Source organism: Protomyctophum bolini (assembly GCF_963924005.1).
Source record: "Protomyctophum bolini genome assembly, chromosome: 10".
NCBI lineage: Eukaryota > Metazoa > Chordata > Actinopteri > Myctophiformes > Myctophidae > Protomyctophum > Protomyctophum bolini.
In genome coordinates, this window is record NC_137871.1 from 24,031,449 (window position 1) to 24,058,521 (window position 27,073).

Sequence of the window (27,073 nt, forward strand, 5' to 3'; positions counted from 1 at the left end):
ATTACATTGACCTCACACAACCAAGACTGTTTTTACTATAGTTCCCATCTTGCTAAAGTTACAATGAAGAATGTTTCTTGTGTTAGGCAAGCTGTCAAATCTTCATAGTAATGAGGTTTAGGCAGGCTGACATGTAAAGGTCATAAAGCTAATGCGACAGACAGCTCGCCAATTGGATAGAAATCACTTTTGGCAGGAGAGAACACATTAATTCTATTAATGGAATATTCAACACAAGCCGATATATCTCATCACAGCTAGGGGTGAGAAAACGTTGAGCCATCTTTAAAAAAAAAATAGCTATTTCAAGTGGCACACTAGAACAATTGGAGCTAACCTCTGTAATGCGCTGCCACAAAGGGTTAGCTGGGAAAAGGGGACATGCACCCAAAGGGGGACATGCATTCACAAACCACGTCGCTGGTTTATCGTCGGCCACTCACGCGCACACACGCACACACACAAAAAACACAAACACACACACTGTGTCCCTCTAAAGCCTGTGAGTCAGGGCAGTGGAAAGATAAATGGACTTGGCCCACGGGCACTTTCAATTATAACACTGAAACTGTCAGAACCTGAACAAATGACAGAGCAGACAATTAGGAAGCAGTGCTGCAAGGCTTTACAACAACAGCAACATCAACTTGTTCTTATTTTTCCCTACAAAGGCCAGAGTCCATCAGTGGATCCATTTCTCATTAAGAGGACATGGTGGTGCGAAGCCGACAAAGGACAAGACAGGGACAGAGATAGGAGGACCAGGCCTGGGTTTGGGTGGAGCATCAGCGAGGGGGAACAACGTCTTACCTTAACAAACATCAGCCCTCTCATGGTCTTGAAGATTAGAGCAGCCCCCATGGATAGGACGTAAACACATGAATAGTACTGGATGTGAGGGTTGAGCCGCATGCTGTTGCTTGCCGCCGCCGTTTCATTCACTAAGATTAATGATGTGTTCTGGGGGTAGATGGAGAAAGGAAAACTAAACAAACAATACACTACTTTCCAAATAAGATTTCTGTCTCTAATGAGCGAGAGAAAGCAATGCTACAGCGTCAGAAAAAAGCAGTCAGTCGGGTTTGCTATTCCGAATGCATTTGTTAAAAAAGCAGACTCACGTTTGTTTTTAATTACGTTTACTGTGGCAGGCGTTACTTTTTTTAATCATGCTCAGAGTAATGCTCAGTTGGTAGCCACAGACTCACTGGTGCATAGTCGTTATTCTTCTTGTTTGTAATACAAAACATTATGAATATTGTTTTAATGTGCTATATCAGTACTTTGTGTAAGTTATAACAAAAAACAAACATTAAAGCAACATGAGAAATTAGATGGGATACGTTTTTTAAGTGCCTATGTTCTTTTCCAAATAGTACATTATTACTATATATTTGAATTACTTTCAACCTGTCGTCGCCCACTAATTAAAAAAATAGTTATGTAAACATAACTGAACAACAAGCTTGTGTGTAGATCTGGCATTTTCGCTATGAATACAGGCATGCTTTGAGATTTTGACCACGGCCCATGGGTGTGCCCTTTGGGCAAAGCACTGGTGTAAGCAGCCTGACTCACCCCACTGCCCTGCTTGATCCAGTGGCTGAGCCACCAGTTACTGAAGGCTATGCTTCCGGTGGTGGCGAGGAAGAAGAAGATGTTGACGGCGAATGCCACGGGCCCTCCGGCAGCTCTGATGTAGGCAGCGTACACTGACCAGGCCACGGCGCCAGAGCCTTTCTCCTCTGCTTTCATCAGTTGTTCTACATGAAGGCAATGATAGACCGCAAGACAGGAAGGAAGGAAGGAAGGAAGGAAGGAAGGAAGGAAGGAAGGAAGAAAGGATTGTTATTTGTTACACATTTCTAGTTTATTCTAGTAGGACTATACTGTATCTTTAATTGTACATAAAAATAAATCCCCACATGTGTGTATGCATGTATATGTGCATGAATGTGTATACTGTATGTGTATGTGTATGTATGTGTATATGTGTTTCATGCGTATGTGTATGCACTGGATATGTACATATGTGTTTAATCAACTGTATTCTAATGCTGACCAACGGAAGTGACAGTGATATCTGACAGAACAAATTATCCATCTCTTTGCTATTGTGCTTGCATATTGTAATAACCTGTTTTTGTGTTTGTTTGTTTTGTGTTTTGGTTTTCTCCTTTTTTGTGTATTGTATTGATTGTAGTTAGGACCCTCTCGAAAACGAGATACTGTATCTCAATGGGGTATTCCTAAATAAAGAATTTCAAACACATGCTTTGCAATTTAACCCGTTAAAACCGGGAAAGTGTCTGTGTCATGGTTTTTCAGAAAACTAATGGTTCTCAAAAATAGCAAATATACAAGCTCACAGCACGTCACTTCATGCCACTTCTTAGTGTTGAACACAACTCGTCTCTTCTGGGGGTCGCTGGCAAAAATATATATTTTCAGGTGGGAGGTCCGCAGTCAAATAATACAATACAATCATTTTGGGGGTCCTAGGCACGAAAAAAAGGAAACATACTTCACAGCAGGATGTGGGTGGTTGGCAGGGTGGCTCTCACCTCCTTTCTTCTTCTCCACCTGTGGTCCTGTGACCGTGGCAACAGGCAGATTGGTCTCTGCTTGTTCTGTCCTTTGCTGCTTGTTTTTCAGGTTCTTTCTCACCAGGTTCTGAAGGAGCCAGAAGGAGGAGGAAGGATGGAACAGAGCCAGTGTCACAAGAAAGGGGGGGACCCCCAGTCACAAATCATGGACATCCGTTAACAATGGCCACTAAGTCATTCGAACAGAGATATCGGTGACAGGGTCTTTAGCGGGTACACCGGTAAATCAATGAGCGCATAAATAATGAAAAGCCTCATATGCATTAACATTTCCCAGCCATCGGCCTCGCCTCTCCAGGCTTATGAATTATTCAGCATTGTAATGTACAATGTTATTGTGAAAGGGGTGGGGGTGGATTGGCAAGCTAATGCACAAAGAGCTGGCCTGGTGCCTGGTGTGCCCCTGGCCTTACCTCCTGTTGCATGCTGTTGAATAGAGTGGCGTAGTCACGATCCTTGCCCATTAACTGGGCATGGGTGCCATGCTCGGCAATCTGCCCGTCCTTCATCAGAATGACGTCATCGCACTCTGAAAGATACTGGGAATAAAGCGGTAGAGGCTGAATGAACAACTTATGAACTACAGTATGTCAACATATGAACTAAGATCTGTAAAAAAAAATTAAAGCATGAAAATAAAAAAATATATTTTATAAAGCAAACATTTTTAACTCAAATCTTTGCTTCCGGGGTGTCCCTGGAACAAACAACAACATTTTGAGATGGGGGCGGCAGTCAAGAAATATAATTTTGGGGTTTACTTGACATGAAGTAGTTGAGCGCCAACATGAGTCTTTCAGAAAACTGTTATAGGATTTAGAAGACATTTGCAGAATCGGCCTCAGGTCTTAAAGGGCTAATTTCAGAGGATCATCCATTCACCTGTAGCTGATGTGTTACAAACAGCACCGTCCTGCCCTTGGCGGCTCCACGGATGACGTTGCGGAAAAGGTGGGAGCCCACCTGGGCATCGACGGCACTGAGAGGGTCGTCCAGCAGCAGTATGGGCCGCTCGCTGTACAGGGCGCGTGCCAGGCTCACCCTCTGACGCTGCCCGCCACTCAGGTTGGCACCTCTCTCCCCGATCTGGGGAGTTAGAAGGAAGAGACCATTAGATATGTACCGATACCATTTTCGCCTTCCTGATACCGATTCCCATAACTTGCATATCGGTCGATAGTATACCAAGTACTGATCCGATACCAGTGTGTAATCCTGCCACACTAATAGCCAGCGCAACACCCCATCCTTTGTCCGCCTTCTCCTACCAAACCACACCGTTTGCACACATGTCACCAGGCACAACACCAACAGCATGCCTGTCCAGACATCATGCACTAGTTTGCATCCATGCAAGTCATATTTACAGTACAATACCCATTTCTATGAAAGAACACATTATTGCGCAAGACCACCAGCCTACGTCAAAATCGTCACCACTTTGCCGAGTTACGTGTGTGTGTGTGTGTGCATCAATCTAGGAACAAATCAAACTTCATAATAAGTGCAGCTACAAGTTAGTAAAATAATAATGTAAATAGTACAACAGTATAAAACACTGGTTTGGCCGCCCTGAGACTGGGAGGTCGGGGTTCATACCAAAGACTGTGAAAAATGGGACCTAGTGCCTCCCTTGGCACTCAGCATCAAGGGTTGCAGATTGGGGGTCATGTCCAAGTCATGTCCAGGGGGTGTACTGCCTCACGCTACAGAAACAGGAGATAGGCTCCTGCCCTATGGGCCTCATGGCTCGGCAAGGCTTACTTACGCTTGTAAAACACTTGCGCATCATCAACTGAGGCAATCATATGACTGTAAAATAAATATCATCATGTGATAAATTACATGGTATGGCGTAGAATCCCATACTCGCCGATATCAGCATTTTAGTCATCTTTTCCGATACTGGTATCGGTATTGGAACAACTCTAGGAACAATCCTCACTTTGCACTTCAGCTGACAATTCAAATTCTTGCACGCCGAATCTCCTGTGCTCATCATCTTTTGTTGAATTTTTGTTTTCATTGTAAAACTGTAAGCTGTACTAAATAACTGCACCCGCATACTGAGAAACAAAGTGTTTGCTCCACACAACAACAACAACAACAACCCCACTGACGTGCAATTAGCCTCAGGGTACCTCAGTCATGTCTCCGTACGGTAGCTCTGCCAGATCAGGGACGAGACAGCAGGCCTCCAGGACAGCACTGTATCTGGGGATGGAAGAAGCACGGACGTCGACTTTAATGAGGCGACCAGTACACCGACTCTGCCTCAATACAAGCTAATAATGCTGGCTCATCATCGTCTTACTTGTCTTGGTCGTACTTCCGTCCAAACACGATGTTCTCTCTCAGGGAGTTGTTGAGGATCCAGGCCTGCTGGGAGACGTAAGCGAAGGTGCCGCTGGCCGCCACGTTTCCTTCCAGCAGGGTCATCTGGGAGAAAGTACAGAACTCTGTAATCTAGCTGTAATCGGCAAGGAGTGATCTCAGGTCAGAATAAAGCTACATTTATTATTTGTTGTTGCCTGAAAATAACTGATTTCCAGATGAATTAAGATCAATTTCATATTTTCTAAAACCAGACTAGAGTGACAGTAGTATACTCAATTATATTTAAAGGGATTGTGACATTTAAAACACATTTTTGTAGATATTGTGTTTTTTGGCTTTTCTTGACATCAATTTCACCAAAAACGAAATTTGAACATTCAGTGTATTCTCTGCTGTCTGGACTTTTGTGAATAATTATGCAAATATGACTCGTGGGTTGGACGACGGAGGCCTACGTAATGTACTGCTAAACCTCCGCCCCCTCTCCTCTGCTCCCTACCTACCAATTCTACTACCCGCCCCTCTCCTCTCTTCCCCGCCCCTCTCCTCCCCTCACCTGAGGTCTCTCCTCTCTTCTTCCTCATTCTGACCGCGATTTTGTTTCAGTATAATAATAATAATAATGGCTTCTAGAGAAAAAGCAATCTGCTCCGTTGTTGGCTGTGTCAATCAACACAAGTCCTTGCACTTTCCACCAACTGGCCTAGATGAAGATTCACGCTCTAGGTGGATGAATTTTATTTTTGATGGTGATATTCCAACCAAGTTGTCAAAGAAGCGACTCTTGGTGTGCGCACATCATTTCACCCCAGAAAGTTTTTCAAATCTCGGACAAGTTCAGAGTGGATTTGCAACCAAACTTTTTATGAACCCAGGAGCAATACCAAGCATTCGTGTCCCAATCCCAACTATAAGTATTTATACTGCAATGATTTGTGTTAAATTGTTGTGCAGTACTATTTGAGTGGACTCACAATAAAAAATCAATCGCCTGCAGCACTCCGAAGTGCTTCATGGTAGCCTACTTTTAATTTATAGTCAATCACTGCCACTACCCGCATTAGCTGTGTGTTTGACTATTATTATATAACGACGGCAAGACCGAAGTTATGGTGTTTGGGCCAAGCAACAATGTGTTTCCTCCTGGTGATTTGGGTCCCCTTGAGCCTTTCTTAAAGCCAATTGCCACCAATCTAGGCTTTAAGATAGACTCTGATCTAAAAATGGACAAACAGGTAAATGAAACAGTCAGAAAGAGCTTCTTCCAGCTTAGAAGGCTGGCAAAGATTAAATCTTGTCTTTCCCGCCCTGTGTTCGAAACTGTTATCCATGCCTTTATGACATCCCTCCTCGACTACTGTAATGCCCTGTATATTGGAGTTAACCAGGCCTCCATCTCTCGCTTACAGCTAGTCCAGAATGCCGCCGCACGGTTGCTTACAGGCACACGTAAACGTGACCATATTAGTCCTGTACTAGCCTCCCTCCATTGGCTTCCTGTGCGATACAGGATTGATTTCAAGGTTTTGCTTTTTGTTTTTAAATGTCTAAATGGTTTGGCACCCATTTATCTCTCTGAACTACTCATACCGTATGTTCCCACAAGGACCCTCAGGTTGTCTGACCAGCTTCTCCTGGTGGTGCCTAAATCAAGGCTGAAGCTCAGAGGAAACCGGGCTTTTGCAGTGGCAGCTCCCAAACTCTGGAATGAGCTGCCTTGCACATAAGACAAGCCCCCACTCTTCAGGTGTTTAAATCACGCCTCAAGACATATTTTTATTCTTTGGCTTTTCCAAGCATAGTATGAGCCTTTGATGTTGAAAGTGACACTGTGTACTGTATGTTGTTTGTTTTTAAATGAAGTTGTGATTTTTATTATTTTATTGTAAAGCACTTTGGTACAACTTGTTGTTATTTAAATGTGCTATAGAAATAAAGATGGTATGGTATGGTATGGTATTATTAATCTTTGATTCGTGGCGTGCACCAGCTGTTGTAGATTGCATGTGCTCATTATTGTTCTTGTAATGCGATACAGTGGAATAGCAACGCAGCCAACGCTCGTGTGATATAATCCACGTTAAAAGTATGGCGAATAATGATAGGCTATAGTCATTGAGTATGATATCGATGACATTACACAAGTTTATGTCGACGTGGTCGTGGGGTGAGATATTGCAGGAGTTTCATAGGCGCGTTCGGAAATAGCGCACTGAGCCCACTGTGCAATGCAAACTAATAGGCGAGTGCGCTCCGGTGCGGTATTTCCGAACGTGCCTTATTTGTTTACCAACTGTTGCTCGTACGATGACGTTGAATAGAGAATACATGTTACAAAGGGAGTCTACCAACGCGCCTCAAGCCTAAAACGGCTGATCCGGTGCTTCACAGGTGCAGGGACATCAAAGTTGCAAAAGGAGAGGAGACTGGAGCAACACGGACATTTAGAGCCTTTTACGTTTCGACCTTGCGGTCTTCATCAGAGTGGACTCTGATGAAGACCGCAAGGTCGAAACGTTAGTCGTTTTGTATACTCAGCACCTTAATAAAAGGCTCTAAATGTCCGTGTTGCTCCAGTCTCCTCTCCTTTTGCAGCAGAGAATACATGTTGTTGTCCATCCCCTCAGTACATACATGCAGTGATAGTCTTATTATAAATAACATTTTATATAAACTATAAACAAATAGTTATAAAAGGAGAAGAAGTTGCGTGCGTTGGCACTGGCAGCATTGCTATGGCTGAGATGCTGTGAACTTGAACACAACTTGAACAAAAAAAAAAGAACAGTCCCTTTCTCTGAGGGGGGCGGAGAGGTATGGAGGGCTTGAGGGGTGGGGGGGCGGAGCTGGGTAGTGATTGACAGGAAAGGGGGAATTACCGACATCTACAGGCTAAAATAATGTGTTTTTCTATGCCTTCTCAGGATGCATATTACATACACACATAAACTCCTGGCAAGAAATACTGGAGTGGAGTTTTTCTGTTCAAACTTTTTAGACACGTTTGAAGGACCATGGCCAAGACTTTTAATGTTGTTAAAATTATGTTAAAAATAATGTCATAATACCTTTAAAGTGTCAAAATATAATAAAAACAGTTGGGGAAAGTATATATAATTGGAGTGGGTACAGCACTGTGTAAACAGAGCTATGTCACATTACGTCGTTATGCATGTTATACTGTATATACAGGGTATAAAGCTTTGTGTAATGGTAGGCCTCCTTTGCAGTGCCTTTGGGACAATTAGCAGTATTTTCACTATTTTGTCTCAAAACTATTGCAATTGTATACAAAAAATGTTCAGATTTAAAATGCGTTTAAAGGTAGCAGTAGCATGGAATCTTACCTGTCCTAGCAGGGCAGATAGAAGGGAGCTCTTTCCACTTCCCACACTTCCACAGATTCCAACCAGCGTTCCCTGTGCAAAGGAAACCCAGAAGCTGTCTTAACACTTTGTGTGCCCACGCAACACTTTCAAAAAATCACTTTCACCTAGAAACTCCATTCACACTTTTTATAATTCAGCTTACTGCGGAGACACAACTTTTTACTTTGAAATGTTTTATAGTTTCTGAGTTATTTAACTTAAGCGCCCAATGCATTCTCAATGGCAATAGAACAAACTTTGGCACCACGTTTTTACAAAACCAAAAGAAAAAGACAACCACAGACGTCTTGGGCACAACACGCGGGGTAATACCAAAGACGTCCACATCTGCTTTTGATATCTCCCCATCTGGTCATTAATTTGTATTACCGGTGGGGATACGTTTTATCTTTGCTTCTGGCAAGACTTAATTAAATACATACATTTGCTTTGGGGAAAATGTAGTCTGTCTGTGTTTTTATGTACATAATGATCTGATTGGATTTGATTAATTAGATTTTACTTTATTGTCCCCTTTGGAGAAATGTGTCGGCTGCATTTAACATGCCCTGAGGAGCAGTGAGCAGCCACCGTGCAACGCTCATGCAGGGACCAAGTCCAGCTGTAATGCCAGTACCTTGGTAGTGTGCAGTAGTGTTGATTTTGACGGCACATTTTGATTTAGTTTTAGTCATAGTATTTTGAATAAAATTCCATTTAGTTTTAGTAAAATTTTAGTCATATGAAATGTTTGAGTTTTAGTCGACTAAATATAAGCATTTAGTTGACTGAATATGTAGAGTTGATTTCGTCAAATAAAATTGATTTTGCCGGTGCCTTGATGGTGTCGTAATGGCTGATTTTACCCTTGCATGCTGAAAATAGCCAGTCTACATTACAAGCTCATCGCATGTCACGTTGTGATTCAAAGTTAAACACTTTCGAGATTCAACGCCCCTCTGCTTTATTGTACAACTCAAACCATGCGTGCGGACAATAAATACCCTCTTGACGCGCAGGTCGATACGGTGCAGCGTCTTGTGCAGAGGCGGCCGCATGCTCTGCGTGGATGAGATGGTGCTCTGTGGACTCTCCTGCTCCATGTTGGTGAGCAGGCTCTGGGCATTGGGGCCCTCGCCGCTGCTCTTGACCTCCTCCGCGCTGATGTACAGGCTGAGCTTCTCCCTGCGCAGCACCCGCTTCATGCCGCCCGCCTTGAACGGCTTCTTGGGCGGCGGGTTGGCCTTCGCCGCCGCAGGAGGTGGGCGGGACTTCTCCCACGCCAGCGTGGCGTCCCGAAACTCCAGCGCGTTGCACGGGTCCTCTGTTTTGGCCGTAACGACCTCCCGGTCGTCCATCATGAAGAGCCTCTGCGGAGACACGGGAATAATTATATTATACGCCAGTCAGGCAATGGAAAAACTATGACTTGAAATATTTCAGAAATAGCTCAAATAGTAGATCTAGACAGATCTTGCAATGCAGCGTGTTGTGAGCTTATAGATCGGCTAATTTCTGTACTTTTGGGACAACACTCTTGTCTCTTATATGACAAAGTGAGGCATTTATTTAAGAAAAACATATCAAGTTGAAATATGGAGATACAAGGTTACTGCCTGACAGCACACGCGCACGCACGCACACGCACACGCACACACACACACACACACACACACACACACACACACACACACACAGCCAAGCGGTATGCAGAGAGTTCTCTGCTCTGACCTTGGCAGAGAGGCTTGCTGACTCATGGCTGTGGCTGACTGACTCGTCAGGAAGAAGAAAAAAAAGTCTCACACTAACATGCGACCTTTACCGAAATGTCAGCTATACACCCAGGAAATGACCGTATCAGCACTCATCTGCTCGTCGTACCTGAAAACGCTTGACCGCCACTGCACCTTCGGACAGCGATCTGACCGCCAAGGGTGTGACCTTGAGGGCAAAGGTCATGGAGTTGAAAACTGCGACCACGGTGAAAGCCTGGGATGGAGTCCGAAAAACATGCAGGATATACGGTACATATGAGAGAAAGCCAGATTAAAAATGTACACCCTCTGTAGCCTACTTAGTAGAACGGACCAGAGTTGAAACTGTATGCTCTTTTTTCATTCTACAACAAATCAAAAAACAGACGATATTCCAAAAGTCAAAGTCAAAGTCGTACGATTTTTTTCCATTAATAATGTAATACTATGCTCCTCTCTAGTGTAGGTGTGTTCAACTTTAAAAAACGTTAGGTTTATACTGTATATAATATACTGTATAGAAATACCTGCGCTGCAGTGAGGTCATAGCCCAAGGCCATGTGTAAGGTGAAGGTGCACACGCTGGCTATCACCACGACAACTGGAGCCACGCCAATTGTGAGGCTCTGGACCACATTGGCCTTCTCCAGTATACCCTTCTCTTCTGAACGCACCTCTGGGGAGAGACAGGAGGAAAAGGATCAATACTGGACCACATTAGCCTTCTCCAGTACACCCTTCTCTTCTGAACGCACCTCTGGTATGGGGGAGAGACAGAAGGAAAAGGATCAATGAGGAATTGCATTTTTATAGCGCTTTTCCAAGTGCTCAAAGCGCTTTACAATGGTTCATTCATCATACATTGGGAGGTGAAGAGGCGAACAGTCGACACCAGCTTCCTCACTTCCCACATTCACACACCAATGGCGGCAAGCTCACACCGAGGCAACTCATTGGAGGCAATGTAGGAAACATAATTGCCTTAATGAGCATCAATGACCATCACCTGGGCACAGTCACAGACACACAGCTCCCCTCTACAGAACTCTACTACTGATAGCCAACGCTGAAATCTAAAATGACACAGATGCTTTCCTGGTTTTAATGGGTTATATTTTTTTACCACCATTTGGGCAAGGACTGCCCTCCTCGTGCGTGATTGGGAAAAATAATTACCCAACAATGAACCCAGGTCCCACACAGGTTTTAAAGCTGCATTGTTCGATAGGTGGCTCCGAGAAAATAACAAGGAGAATTACGCAACAAGCCCTTTGTATTTCTAAACAAGGGCTCTCTTGCCCTCCACTGTGACACCTCTCTAGAGACCTACTGACATATTGGTTTTGGTTAATTATATGAAAAGGTTATTTCAGTTCAGTTTGCTCATAAGCTAAATGTTCTCAAATAGAAACTTTGATCAAATCTAAGTTTTTCAAATTGATTTCAAGATTTTTCAATTTGTACAAAATATTGCACCAGCTGTGACCAACATCAGCGATCTGTGGTCAAGGACAAAATTGGGATTGGGATTGTCAATCGAAAGAAGCTACACACGCAAAACAACAGAACAGAACCGACTACACAGCATTCAAAGTGAGACAACTCAAACAACCAAGCTACTATTGGCAGGAAGACTGCTTTGATTAGGCCTTTTAGGGAAGATTTTAAAGAGGGATTATCAAGCTTTTCGAACTAATGCTGGCAAGGGTACAGTGACAGGAGCCCCAAGTCTTATAGGAAGAGCTTAAAGATGGACTTTAAAACAACATTCTGTACAAAGACAGAGAAAACAATAGCCTGGAATACAGACTGATTGCTACTTTCTGTGTTTGTTTTGTTCTCACTTAATTTCACTGTCTGGCGAGCCTCGTACCTCCGTGCACAAATGGGAGAACGACCCACGGCTTCTGATTTGTTTGTGGGGGGTGGGGGACCTGCCTACGTAATGGAAATATGAGTTAAATAGGACCCTGGCCAGACTGAGTAGCGAAGTGAGAAAAAGACGGACGTAGCGAATCAGTCTGGATTCCAGAAGAAAACAACACAATTGCCACTGGCCACCACAAGCACACACGGATCAATATTACATTTATTTATATTATTTTATTGAGGGGCGCTAGCCCGTCCAATGCCTGGCTTTGTGTGTTCCGGCCGTGATGTGTGTAGCCATGTTTATGGTTACACACATCATCATACATCATGTTCATCACACATCATATCACTTCACACGAGTGTGAAGTGATATGACCCCAAAAGGCCTGAAATCAGTGTTCAGGCCTTGTGATTTTCAAGACTGTTTCAAAATGCAGCTTTAAGTGGCTCTGTAAGCATTCCCCACTTCTCTTCAAGCAGCAACAACATTAGAGCCACCATCAACAAACACACAGTGGACGGAAATAGCAGCAGGTTGCACCCGGGAAGGCCATACACGGTGTGAAGAGAAGTGGACTTTGACTGGCTTGGTCTGGGTGGTCAGTGATGGATTTTTGACCATATGCAGACCGTGGCCATCATGCCAGCAAGGTTCTAACTAGATGCAACTTCCCATTGACAGCCCATTCATCCAAACAGAGAAGTCCTATAATATTGTATTAAACAACGTCAAACTCACCAACATTGCAGCTGTGCAAAAAGCTTGAGTTATTCTCTTTATATCTGCTAAGTGTTTGTTTCATAAAAATCCACTGTAGGGTCGCAGCTGAGCGGTCCAGGCAGGCAGGCACCTAGGCCGGTAATCCAGCCTGACGGCGTGCCGCGGGTTCGAGTCCCGTGCAGGTCCCGAGTAACCTGCACAGAATTTCTTGACAGGAAGTAGCTCAAAGCATGTCTACGGTGAAACAAAAACTTTACAGATTGAAAGAGGATAATTCAAGCTTTCCGTACAGCTGCAATGTTGGTGAGTTTGACGTTGTTTAATTAGATAATATTTTTCTGTTTGGATGAATGGGCTGTCAATGTGAAGTTACACGTGCTGTCAAGATGGCAGCGGTGTGCATAAAGCAACGTCCTGCTGCCTCCTGCATTATGTGCAAATTCGAAACAGGTGGTCTGCATAATGGTAAATTCTACCGTCTCTGTGTGTATCTCCCAAATAGTCGTGCAACAGTTTAAACCAGGAAATGTTGCACGACTTGTACTTATTCCTTCTAAATCTCTGTATATAAAATATAGACATAACTCGTCGAATCTCTTAGTTACATCAATATTGTTCTTATAAAATAGTTGGTTTGTATTAAGATTATAAAGATCGCTTTTGTCAATTTGACTGCCACACGCCGATATTTGTTAAATGTTTCGGGACATTTAATATCGCTGAGATAGTTTATTTATTTTTGGACCACAATGCTTATATGAGATAATTTAAAATGAAACTTCTACGGCCCTGGACCAGGCAGGGGATGAGCGAGTGACATCAGGACTTCGGTAGAGATTTCACCATCTGTCCGCTCCGCTGTAGTGCTGACATAATGAAATGACATTATGTCCCAGGTCTCAGCCCTGCGGTCGCTTCTCGCCAAGGCGAGAAGGCTTTAAGGCGGCTTACTGGTTGAAATCATTCGATTAGTTTTGCAGCCCTAGTCCCAAATACATTGTGCTGGATGCATTGTTCCCCCAGTTCACCGGACCAAACTCAATGCATCGTTTTAGTCACCCCCATGGCAGCAATGTGAACTTGAACTATCCGACTCCTTCCTAACACGTTTCCAACATAAGACCGCCTTTGAAGACTATGTGCATTACTGCTCAATCAGCAGGGGTATAATATTGTCATCTATGTGAGCAATTAAAGATAATTGAAGAAGGCACTGTAACTCTCCAGAGTTGCTGGACCTTAAGATGAATGATCAATTAATTATCATAATAATTGGTAATCACAGAACTGTGGTGTAATGAACCACACCTGGCTAATTTCAAAGATGTTTAAAAAGTGGAGAATTGTGGAAAACGGGAAGGCAGTGAGAGATAATGAAAATGGATTTAGGGTCAGGGGAGCATTGTCGGCTCACTCTGGGGATAAGTCTAATTTCATGTGATAAATTGATGATTTAGCACTAAATTGCTACAATGACAGGAGGTCCAAATTAAAGCAGACCCTCAAGTCAGAGGATGCAAACAATGGAGAACTTAATAAAAAGCAATAATAAGCGGTATGACTGCATGGGTTCCCGGAGCCCCAGGCCGCACCACAAAACAGGAAACGAGTATTGTGTCACTGTGTGTGCAGCCACTCACTTTGGATGTTGTGAGCGAAGGCGTCCTCCCAGCAGTACATCTTGATGAACTTTATACACCCCAGGATCTCGTTCATCAGCCTCACGCGCCGGTCGGTCACCGTCACACACTTTCTGCGGAAATACGCTGTCAGCCGCGACGCAAGCATCTGTCCAGACGAGAAAGAAAAGGGGAATGATGACACAAAAGAAATGAAGTGTCTGGTGGGGAAATGAGAGCAGACACAGTGAGATCAACTAATCTGTCTCTGACCTGCCCAGGAGGGATGAATGCCTTTCTCATCAATACCAAGGTCTATGACTCTCACTCCCTGGCTGATTCTGGGTGGTATTTAAAAGGAGCCGAGATTGATTGCCTCTAAAACTCACATATATATTTTTTCTTTTCAAACAGTTCAAAATAATATGAAGATTTGAAGAGAAAGGAGCGCATCTGTGAGGCTGGAGTAAAAATCCCTGACAAAGTGCTCTTTGATACAAATGGGTGACTAAATTAATTTGCAAAAGAGGGAAGGGACCATGCCAAATTATATAGCCTTCAATAGAAGAAAAATAAATACACTAACATGTTGCGGCAACAATGCCTTCATCAGGGTGACTACTCAAAGACAAAAGTAGTTGAAGACAAAACACGACTGCCTTTCCAAAGCTATAACTAACTAAGAGAGAGCATAATCAAAGGCTACATAGTTTTCTCTGGTAATTAATGATAGACTAGAGCGGTGCCCATGGGTACTGGCCTACTTGGTACGATGCAAGTTGGAAATGCATGCCCACCCATAGTTAATATGTCTGTTCCCCTTTTATGCCCATATATGAAGTTCTTTGTCAGCCAGGCATGCCCAAATATGGAGTCTATGGAGAATTTGCAGTCGGTGGAGAGAACGGTTCTCGAGTTACGTGGATTATGGACGTACGTATCTTCATATTATTGGTCCACACTAATATGGTCCATGATAAAATGCCACATTGTTTTCCTACTCAGTCTGTGTCTCATAGGAGGGCTGTGGGCAGTTCAGAAACCCGTCCACCAGTGACATAATCGATAGGCAGTGTTTTTTTAACAAGATTTAAAAAATATATATATTTAGATTTTTATTATCGTGAGAACGATGGCTTCCATTATTGCATTTCAACTTTTCAGGAATAGAAAGCCTGCCATTTTTATTAGCTTGGATTCCCCATTGATGATGTCACTGATGGACGGGTTTCTGAACTGCCCATGAGACACAAACTGAGTAGAACAAAATTATTATTATAGTGTGGACCAATTATATGAAGATACGTTGAAAAGTGGTGAAGTGGTCCTTTAATAATATTAATATAGATAGACGTACGTAAGTTTTTCAGAAAACTTAGGTTAGAATTTAGAAGGTGTTTTTAGAATCGTCCTCAGGTCTAAATGGGTTAACACAGGTAACCTCCTCCTTGTGCTCACCATGACCGGGTAGAAGATGATAAAGATGGCTGACCCCACCAGGGCAGTGGGTCCTAGGAAGTATGCGGTGTAGGACACGCCCAGTATCCCCACCAGCGGACCCCCGACCAGCAGGCAGCCCACCAACACTGCCTCGTATAGCCGCTGGCCGTCACTGGAGCAGATGTTGATCAACTAGGTGGAAAAGACACACAGCGACACACACCATTTACTCAACATATGTAGCAAACATCTGCTCTAACCAGAGGGATATGGCCCCCGGAACCCCATTAACCCTGTTAACCAGAGGGATATGGCCCCCCGTAACCACATTATAACCCTGGCAAAAGAAAGGCTGTTTTTAAAAAGGAAGCTGCGATGTCTATGTCTTACACTAAGGACATTTTAACAGGACATTAATAGCATCTTAGATTAAATTATAGATTTATGGTGGTGTACCTTACTTACTTTTTCTTTTTCAAATAAATTCCCTAATTTGATTAATGACTTGTGATATGGCCTTTAGCTATTTTGAGTTTGTGTAATACATTTTGTTTATTTATTATTGTTGTCTTGGACCCCAGGAACATCTGCTATTATAAAATCGGCCTTAATGGGTTAAGTGGTTTAACAGTATGCAATGAAAGCTCTACCATTACAAAAAGCTATACATGCACCCCCGGTCCTCTGGTGAGGACGGAATGATCCGGTGTGATTCTGGAGCCCCTCTCAGTGCTGTTCTGCACCCACCTCTCCGACACTGACGTCCTTGGTGCTGCGCAGACGGAGGATTTTCTGGAAGGCAAAGGTGAGCGCGGCCGCACGGATGCGCGCGGCCGTGCGGTAGTTGATGGCCCACATGAAGGCCAGCGACCAGGAGCGTATCAGCTCCGTGGAGAAGATCCCCGCTACCAGGGACAGGCCGTACGGGAGCCAGCTCTCCGTGCTCTGAGAATACTCCAGCAGGGCCCGGATCAGCAGGGCCTGCATGGGGAAGGTGCAATGAGGCAGTATGGTGGCAAGGGAGGTAGGGAGGGGAAAGGGGGAGGTAGGGGGGGAAAGGGGGAGGTAGGGGGGAAAGGGGAGGTAGGGAGGGGGAAGGGGGAGGTAGGGAGGGGGAAGGGGGAGGTAGGGGGGAAAGGGGGAGGTAGGGAGGGGAAAGGGGGAGGTAGGGGGGGAAAGGGGGAGGTAGGGAGGGGAAAGGGGGAGGTAGGGGGGGAAAGGGGGAGGTAGGGAGGGGGAAGGGGGAGGTAGGGAGGGGAAAGGGGGAGGTAGGGAGGGGAAAGGGGGAGGTAGGGAGGGAAAGGGGACCGGGAGGGAGGGGAAAGGGGGAGGTAGGGGGGGAAAGGGGGAGGTAGGGAGGGGGAAGGGGGAGGTAGGGGGGGAAAGGGGGAGGTAGGGAGGGGGAAGGTAAATCCAGTTAATACTATTAGATCTGGGAAGCTGCTCGCACCCGTACCGTGCAGCACTGTCTCACACATCAAAATAAACAGCCAGGGCTGAGAGGAACAATGGGACTCACTAACCCAATAATGCTCCGACAGGAGAAGTCCAAACATAATTACCAATCAACTTAAATTTGATTAACAAAATCATATCATATTGTATATCAGTCATATTATTACTTTCAAGCTCTGTTCATTTCTCGACTGTCGAGACTGTCTGGTGGCACGAGGGCAATTTTGGAGGGAAATATGCTACGCTGTGTTTTCATTTCAATTTCCAGACCAGCGTGAAATGGGATAAAGCGATTTTCAGAAATCACACTTGGACTTGGGACTCAGAGTCTGAGCCAGCCGTCCGCGCTGAAAAGGCGCATTAGCCGAATCAGCAGAAAGAGAAATACAAGAGAGGAGGATTTGGGCGCTACTCACAGGCCCCACGAAGCCTGCCACCATGGTGAGGAGGAGGGAGAAAATGGAGACCAGCAAGCGAGTTTGGCAGAACCTCAGGATGACTCTGGTCAGGGATGCCCCCTCTCGCCCTCGTCTTTTTAGCTCGTCGTGCCACAGAGACTCCAGCCTGGCCCGGTATGACAGAGATCAGCAAGAGAGGAGAAGAGAAGGGGAACCCTTTAGCATCCAAATCACTCTTAGTTAGCCAGCATTAACCACATGAATCTTTCTCAGTGAAACCAGCTCAGTGGCCTTGCGGTCAGAGTGTCCGCCCTGAGATTTGCAGGTCAGGGTTCGATCCCCAGCCGGGTCATACCAAAAATGGAAGCCAATGCCTCCCTGGCTGGCACTCTGCATTGGGTCTATATGTTGGTTTAGACACAAAGCCTTGCTGCGGGTTAAAAATCGCCTGTGGCTCCCGACATGCGTGGTGGGTTAAAATGAATCTGTGCTGCAGGTTAAAAATCCCCCGTCGCTTCCTGTGAGGTTAGGGTAAGGTTAGGGTTTGGGGAGTGTGCCACAAATGTCATGTCAAGGAGGTACTTTTACATCAAGCTGCCTCACGCTACAGAAACAGTAGTAGTAGTAAGCCACATGGCTTACTACTACTACTACAGTACATACGTCCTAGGGTCCCTACCCTGGGCAACCTTACAAAGGTAGGCTATACTATACACATTACACACATGTATAGTAAATCAGCACGTGAATCAGCATTATACATAATAGGCAACATACAATAATTCCTCAATTAATCCTAATGCATTTAGATTTCTGACTTTCTCAATTCAGATGCAGCCACTGCCAGTATACATATCATGCAGTATTACTGCAGCTGTAAAGCTAAAGAGAAATCTTTGGTTGAACTGTGAGAACGATTAAGCTTCATGAGCTGTATAAATTCATGTATAAATGAAAGTCATTAACAGCAGCATTTCACTTCATTATAATGAATGATGAGAGTTAACAGTCGGTCAAACTTTCAAACATGAATTCTATGCAACCTGCTGTCGGGGTACCGATTAACTGTACGGAGAGATTTGCATTTGCAAAGGGCAAAATTATCATAAGTGAAACCAGCAGGGTTTGTACTATTACCTTCCTTTAAATTAGGAGATGATGATGGTCTAATCAGATTTACAGTCTGTAAGTCTAGCTGAAACTAGCAGGACTGAACTAATAAAACCAAAAGCACACTATTGCAAGATATTTACATAATTAGCCTATGCCTATTATGCAAAACTACATGGTTGTAAATAGTTCTACATAAGGGAGACCAACAACGGTCATGTGTCTTTCATTTTTTGACAAATGATCACATAATTACACTATCAATCATGCTAAAGATCTATTATGTAGTCTTTTAGCGCTATATAATGCCCCTACAAAGAGGGTAAAATATCTTCATGCCAAATGCATCATTGGTAATGACTACATATAGAGCAACTGCAGAAACAAATTTACGCCATAATGGATTTATAAATAAAAACTATCAAAGATTGCAAGAACATTAAACCATCTAGATTCACCCATACACTTACAATATAATTATTACTTGCATTCAAACTAAATCTGAGAAGTCAAGATCCACTGCACCCCCATGCAGTGGTGAGAGAAGTACTCATATTTGCTACTTAAGTAAAAGAAGCAAACCCACAATGTAGAAAATGTAAGTAAAAATCCTGTATTAAACATTTTGCTTGAGTAAAAACACAAAAGTACTTGCATCAAAACGTACTTAACGTGTTAAAAGTAAATGTACTTCCAAAAGTTGTCAAATCTTTTTGAAAATAGCAGATCTACAATCTCACAATGCATCATGATGCAACACACTTTGAGTTTATAGAGGGGAATATCACACATTTTCAACATTTTACTATGTCATGGGGCCCATGACGTAAATCACTGTCAAGTTCAAGTGCACGGTCATGTGCCCGAGACGGAGATTGATAAGGCTCTATACAGCCTACTATGAATGACATAGTAAAATGTTGAAGATTAGTGGTATTCCCCTTTAAGTATAGACGGGTTTCGTATAAATATGTGGCTCTAGGGCACATATTTATACAAGTAAAAAGTAGCCCTACAAAATGTACCTCTGAGATGTAAAGTTGTATAGTGTCTCGACGTAATACTCGACGTAAAAGTACCTCAACCAGGTTGTAGCCTAGTAAATGTATTTACTTAAGTACTTTCCATCACTTCCCCAATGTCTGAGTGCACAGCTTGAATCACAGGAAATGACATTGCAAAATGGTGCAATATTTCCATCACACAGCAACGTGACTTGACTTTTTTTTTTCAGAGACACTGATGTTCAAGTCCTAAGAAGTTAACAACTTAAACCCTATGGTCTGAAAAACGTCTGGTGGAAACGTCATTTTGCCAGCCGCCAGAGTCCCTCAGGGCTCTATACTAGGCTAGGTCCCTTATGGTTTTACTCTACACCAAATATCTTTGCTGAAAACAGCCCATTTACAAGCTCACAATAACACATCACGTTGTAGTGTCTGCTGGTTTCACCAACTGTTTGCCCGGGAACAGGGAAGCTAGGTTTCAAGTTGTTAAATATGTATTTATGAAGCTATTTTAACAACCAGGTTTTTGTCAGAACCAGTGTTTACAGAGAGAGCACACAGGACACAAATAAGGATTGAACAAGAGATACAATCAAGGGCATGTGGGCAAGCTGCACAAACAATCTCAGTGTGTGAGTGTTTGTGTGACGTGTGTGTACAGTATGAGGCCAAAAGAGAAATGCTTCACTGTCAAACACGCTTTGAGCTGTCTCACAACAGCAAATTCCTCTGACTTGGACTCGAAGCGGTGTTTTCAAAGGAGTGCTATAGCCGGGCGGGTACATCGCATTCTTACCTCGCACCTCACTGTGCACTCTCAAGTGTCAACTCTCCCAGGAGGATTTTCAAACCGCCCCCTCCCTCCGTCCGTCCGTCCGTCCCTCCCTCCCTCCCCCATCTGCCCATTTTACTTTGCATCGGGGTTGCATAACTGTCCCCTCCTATGTAAACACAAAAACCCTCCCCACTCTACCACCACAGCTACTCAGCAGTGTTGTTCATGCATACCATCACTTTCCCGGGCCATGCCACTCTGACTGGTTTGTGCCTCAATGTTCTTTCCCCCTTCCCCTCTCCTCATGGGTCACACGTATCATCATGGCCTCTCGCCAGAGATGTGAAACAGAGCATCATTCACAACTCAGTCACCACCGGCAAGTACAAGAGCGAGCTCCCCCCAACGTGGGGCCGCTCCCCCTCGGGCTGTAGAGTCATGGGTCTGTATAATTTACAGTACGTGAGTAATGGAAAAGGCAACGGAAACACAGGAAACCGTCTCATAGCACCTCTCTGACAATATTAATTCGGATAAGTCCTTTGGACTCCTTTCCACGGGGAGTTATGAGCTATGACGTTTCTCATGGTGGTAGACTGGCACAAAGACGTTAAGTACAGTGACTTGATGTGGCCTCACACTGGTACATAAATGGTCACTGAGTGTGACTGAGAATGTCCCTGTCACTGTCTGTCCCAGCCAGGTAAGAAGAGCTTTAATGACATAACCGCCCAGCAGTCCATCATTAACTCTCACTGTAAGCTTTAATCCCTGCTATTCTTAGCAGCCTCACCTCCAGTCCTGTCACACCTCCACTGTACAGACAAGATGTTCATCAATTAGCTCTAATGCATGCACATGTATGGATGCATGCATACACAACACGCGCGCGCACACACACACACACACACACACACACACACACACACACACACACACACACACACACACACACACACACACACACACACACACACACACACACACACACACACACACACACACACACACACACACACACACACACACACACACACACACACACACACACACACACACACACACACACACACACACACACACACACACACAAATAAATAAGATAGACTAAATGATAGAACTGTGTTGATCCCGAGAGAGATTTAGTTGCCATAGCAGCAGTACAGTAAGGCTGAAGCAAAGATACAGGTATGGATCAGGAAGAGAGTACAGAAGAAGAACACGTAGTTGGGTAACATTAATTAAAAATAGTGGAGGATAAACATCCTCGTACTTTCACCTTTTTGGATAGTATATCCAGAAATGTCAACCTGAACGGCAAGATTACATGGAGCGAGTGAAGAAAATGTTAACGTATGGTATAGCATTGCAGATACACTTAAAAGATATGATTTAAGTTGTGCGCACACAGTGGTAAGAACTTTGCACATGTGTATGCCCTGCTTTTCGTGACATTGATGGTCCTGGGAGGGGTGGGTCAGTTTGTTTTTCCTTCTTTATTTTCTTGATCTTTTGTTGTGTTAGTTTTACGTTGTGTAGTCTATGTAAGGTATCGTGTTTTAGTTTAGTTTATTTTATTCATGATGCCATACTACATAATTGTATTGTTTCTGTGATGAATACAAATAATTGATAACAAAAAGAAACAGAGGAGGATAATCACGCCACATCACCACAGGGTTAAAAATTCAGCACACACAGACTAGCAGACACAAAAACAGGTGTCACACACACACAAAGAGAGACAGACGCACAGACCGACACGAGAGAATCCCACCCAAGCATATAAAATTCCCACACTGACTAGTGCCCCAAATACTAAACGTTCAACCTTGGCCAGACACCTGTTTTACTGCTGCTAGACTGCTGTCCATGTTTGAGCAGCGTTATCACCACGTTAGTGTAGGGTTGTGGTAGACAAAGTAGGTTACTGATTATCGGAAAAACAACCCTAACCCTAACAACCCATAACGTTACGTAATGTGAGCGGACAGGCATTTACGTGGATTCCCACATTAATTTGGATTTCATGGAAATCGAAATTCCGTGAAATTGAAGCTTACGTTGGTTGGTCGTAAACTCCGCAAAATCCTCCGCCACCTCTGTAGGTGGTGTATAGAAGGCACGCGTGCATAGATTTATTCAGAAGGCTTTAGTCTTCATGCTGAATCAATAAATAGTCCCCAAATCTCAGATAAAATATGTAGGCATGTGTCCCCAACATTGGTCAGCAGATAAAAAAATGAGCCTATATAAAAGCCAAGTATCATTTGCCTAAATGCATGCATTCTAGAGGCAAGTTAGCCTAGAGTCCCATACAGAAACTGCCCCGCAAGCACGACACCTTTTTATTTATTTATTAGGATATTTCTATCATGCGTGATTGGGGCTGCTCACTCGGCAGCCTTCTACTCGAAGTGCAACGGTTGTGAGCTTGTAGATCGGCTCTCGCGGACTCGCGCTGCATGTTAAAAAACATCACAATTATAATAAGAACATAGGCTTATCTGCATTCTGCACTGTACGAATCCAACATTGTTTAGTGTAGTAATGCCTGCAGTAGGCCTGTTGAAATTGTTTTGTTACGGAGCTCCGAGTCAGTTGACTGTCGGTGTGTGTGTGTGTGTGTGTGTGTGTGGGGTGTGGGGCAGACAGCAGCGTGCTGCCGATTCGATTCACATTGGAACATTAATAGGGCCCTATTCATTCATTCAATTAGCCCTATATAAAAAATAGAAGACCACATTAGCCTAATGAATGGCATCAGCGTATTTGAAAGTCGGCCAGTCATATATCATAGTTTTAAGCCAGCTCACCTCCACTCGCGCTTGTTCACAAACATGACGGACAGACAGACAGACAGACAGACAGACAAGAAAGGCTATATATCTGCCTCCATTTGCGTCGTGGTATTAATTTATAATAATGTATATTGATATTGATCACATGGATGCCACACACAGAATAGTTTAATTAACTCTTACCATTTGGTGAAAACTCACTGGATAAACTCACTGGATTATAATTTCTTCAGACAAGAGGATCCCAGGCCACTTATGAATGTATACTGTTCTTTATCGCGCAAACCGACAGTGTCGAGGGCCCATGCCCCCCTCCCTCTCTCATGCGCACCTGTGGTACACACCACTCTTTGAATTGCACGGCGAAAATTCGTAGCTTGATCGGACGGATAATTACGATATCTGTTTACGCCTCCGTTACACTGTGGCGTATGTCTCTTTTGTGAATGAGGTGTGAAGATATGATTGCTGAACTTATAGCAATATTGCCTCCAACCATAAGTACCACTCGATGTATTTGCCAGGGGATTCATGGTGCACTGCAGGGAATTTTCCATTGGGGGTTAAACACTTTAAAGCATCCCTACTGTTGACATAATAATTGTGTTATTATACAAAGACACACATTTGCAAGAAATAGCTGATCTACAAGGTTACCATGTGCTCCGGTGCAAGACTGTAATAGGGGTCATGTGCTTTTAACATTTACAGTACCAATGGCACCCTGAGTGACCTCACCTTTGGCAGTTAGGTTCGGAGGCTTCATGGCAGGACACCCCCCAGACATCGTCCATGGACAGACTGGATGCCCTGTAGGACTTCACTGCCAGCGGGGAGAGCCAGTGTAGGGTCATGAAGGAGAATAGGCCGGCATTATCAACTGGGTGCTGATGCCTAGGAATGAGAAAAGAGTTATAGGAAAAACATCGTGAGTCGCCTAAACCTGCAGACAGACACACAGAGGTGCTATGTTAGGACAGGTGGGACACGCCGGCCCCTGGGAGAGAAGTGCGAGCCTCCCCTCGGCCAGGTCGATGGAAGACGAATCAAGCCCACAAATGTCAATGTTTGAACAGCCATTTGCACCCACTTCATAGAAATCTGAGGGAGCAGCGAAAAATAAGTTCAGGGGTGAATTTATCAGGCTGCTCAAACACAGGTCAGGAGCTGACTGTGAGGGATATGTTCCCTTCCCGTATCTGGGCTTTCTGCTACAGTACCTAGCAGCCCGGACATTGGCAACAAAACAAACCTGGCATCTTCTCTGTGTGGGTGTCCATCTGGCTGTCTGCTTATCCATTTGTCCGTCTGTCTGTGTGACAGTCCTCTTTCTCTGCATTTCTTCAGTATATTAAATAGTGAAAGCGTGCAGTAGTAGATCTGGTGGAATAGGAGTCGCAGAAATTGCAACAGTAACCACCACATCTAACCGCCTCACTTGCCTTCTTGTATGACTAATTTAGGAGAATCAAAAATGCTGTTGGTGTCAAAACAACCCAGCACTCGCCAGCAGTCCAACACTAACTGTCACTGTTACTCGCACTTTTAGCAGCCTCACACCGAGTCCAGGACGTTATACTGCAAATGTAGTACTGGTACATCTTGTAGAACAAGTGTGTTGCAAGACTAAACAATAGCATCATTACCATAAATGTAAATCAATGTGTGCTCTGCTGCGTGCGTGCACACAGCTTACCTGTTGACATTTTTGAGTTGAGTTTTATGGAGGCAACACACAGATGGTTGTGAGTTTGTTTGCGTTTGGGATATTTTACTTTGTAAACCTGTTTTTGGAAATTGAAATAAAAATAAAGTGTATTATTATTACCCTTATTATTAATAATAATAATTGCGACCGCAGGTCGCAGCTGTGCCCGGCAGCCGGCGAAAACTAGAGTTCTCAACAGGCCCGAAAATTAAGGCCCGGCCCTACCTGACCGGCACTCTATATGATGAATTCTTGTTCTGTTCTTTAACTACATAGAAGTGTCTATTTGTATGTCTCTAAATGTTTTGATGAATTGAACAATGTGGACCCTGTTGTAAACAAGTGTAATGCTTAATTGGGTCGTCCACTCACAGTTAACAGTCTCTGTATTGAGTTTGTGCTTGAAATGTACTGTAATTCTACAAACTGTTAATAAATATTTCAATCAATCAAAAAACTCTCTGACATCCAACTCCACTGCACCTGTCTGCTAGCTGCACTAGCACTTGAAGCTAACAACCCAACATGTAAAGTGTGTAGTGTTCTACTGTTTGACAGAACGGTACAGGACAACGTTGAGCATTGCATCGCTCAGATTCCAGAGCGCCTCGGCTCGCGACTTCACCATGTGACATGTGTCAGAAAGTACATTATTTCAAGCGTTCAGATTCAGAAAAGACCGGAGCCTCTAGCCAGCTATAGTACTACGCTATGGACTATGTGATTGTGAATGTAAAAGAGAAGGACCGGCGCTGTGTGTGTGTGTGTGTGTGTGTGTGTGTGTGTGTGTGTGTGTGTGTGTGTGTGTGTGTGTGGAACGGAGCATCAACTTCCACTGACTAATGCCCGAGGTCACCTCCTATGGGCACAACAACAAAGACAGCGACAACATTGGACTGAGTTGAGATTACAAGGAAAGACTGCATGTCTTCCTGCTGCGGACCATTCTGTCTCTCACTCAAAAATGTTGCCATTGATGAGTGCATTGTTGTTTTTACTTTGAAAGTGAGATTACAGGTTCTACCTTCTAAACTTAATCTCTCCATCTGGTTTCCAGGAAATCATGCTCCTCACTGTATCCATCATGGCCATGAACAAATAGCTGAAACCATGTCCCACATCTTAAATGGTTGCCATGTTTACAGGGGCCTTTACATATGTAGGCATGACAGAATAGTGGATTTGATATCGAAAGACATCTCTTCCATTTTCAGGTCCTCCATCATGCTTTATAAGCATTCTACTGTGAAGCCGAGGATGTTTAACCTGTGTAATGATGATTCTGTGTTCTCTAACATTTCAGCACACCCCTGATGTCATTGTTGTAAGAAGAGGTGTTCATTCTCGAGGTCGGCTGTACCTTTGACTATAGCCTGGAAGAAGCCTTTCTAACCAAAGTGCTGAAGTATCAGCAGCTAATGCAGACCATCTCACAGCTAGGCTACAGATGTAAACTTTTAGTTTTTATGTTTGGCAGCCTAGGGCATGTGCATAAGTTGGTTGTGAGGGGCTTACAAATGGCTCTCCTTTCCAAAAGGAGAGCCAAGCAGTTAGCGAGGTATTGCTCAGTTTCAGCCATTATAGGAAGCCGCTCAATTTGGAGGAGGCGTTGTTTCCTTTATCCATGATTTATGTTTGCTGCCCTGTGTCCGACATGTCAGCTGTACTGTATGTAACGATGCTTTGCCATCCATGCACGTTGTAACTGGCTGCTCTCCCACTGTCAAACTGCACTGGCAGTGTTTATGTCCTTTGTACAAGGTATTCCTGTACTTCTCATTATGTGGACATAAATAAACATTAAAAATGTGTGTGTGTGTGTGTGTGTGTGTGTGTGTGTGTGTGTGTGTGTGTGTGTGTGTGTGTGTGTGTGTGTGTGTGTGTGTGTGTGTGTGTACGCATGCAAGAGAGAGAGAGGGGGAATGAGAGAGAGGAAGGGAGAGAGAATAGCAGACTTGTGTTTCTACATACCAGCAGTATTGATACTTTTACTTAAGTAAAACATTAGAGTAATTTTTCCACCACTGATTAGAAGTGAATAGGCATAGCTATAAATACCATGTTTTACAATTATTTTATATTAGAAATTCTAATTATATGAT

The 27,073-nt window shown here is 43.9% G+C and overlaps 1 protein-coding gene across 5 annotated transcripts in view; it reads right to left on the reverse strand.

Moving 5' to 3' along the window:
- Positions 1-27,073, reverse strand: part of LOC308322056 (ATP-binding cassette sub-family C member 5) — a 50,202-nt gene that overhangs the window by 18,914 nt on the left and 4,215 nt on the right. For 2 of the 5 annotated variants that reach the window (XM_080773245.1, XM_080773246.1), the window contains exons 3-18: positions 24,002-24,157; positions 17,589-17,736; positions 16,465-16,698; positions 15,736-15,909; positions 14,299-14,446; positions 10,593-10,741; positions 10,193-10,300; positions 9,316-9,681; positions 8,291-8,362; positions 4,921-5,045; positions 4,748-4,820; positions 3,489-3,692; positions 3,020-3,145; positions 2,565-2,673; positions 1,579-1,763; positions 811-960 (exon numbers count right to left, since the gene is read on the reverse strand). In XM_080773245.1, coding sequence (XP_080629371.1) covers positions 811-960; positions 1,579-1,763; positions 2,565-2,673; positions 3,020-3,145; positions 3,489-3,692; positions 4,748-4,820; positions 4,921-5,045; positions 8,291-8,362; positions 9,316-9,681; positions 10,193-10,300; positions 10,593-10,741; positions 14,299-14,446; positions 15,736-15,909; positions 16,465-16,698; positions 17,589-17,736; positions 24,002-24,157 — 2,527 coding nt within the window. Of the gene's footprint in view, positions 1-810; positions 961-1,578; positions 1,764-2,564; positions 2,674-3,019; positions 3,146-3,488; positions 3,693-4,747; positions 4,821-4,920; positions 5,046-8,290; positions 8,363-9,315; positions 9,682-10,192; positions 10,301-10,592; positions 10,742-14,298; positions 14,447-15,735; positions 15,910-16,464; positions 16,699-17,588; positions 17,737-24,001; positions 24,158-24,515; positions 25,054-27,073 lie in introns of those variants that run through there. The other 3 variants (XM_080773247.1, XM_080773249.1, XM_080773248.1) reach the window with 3 other exon arrangements.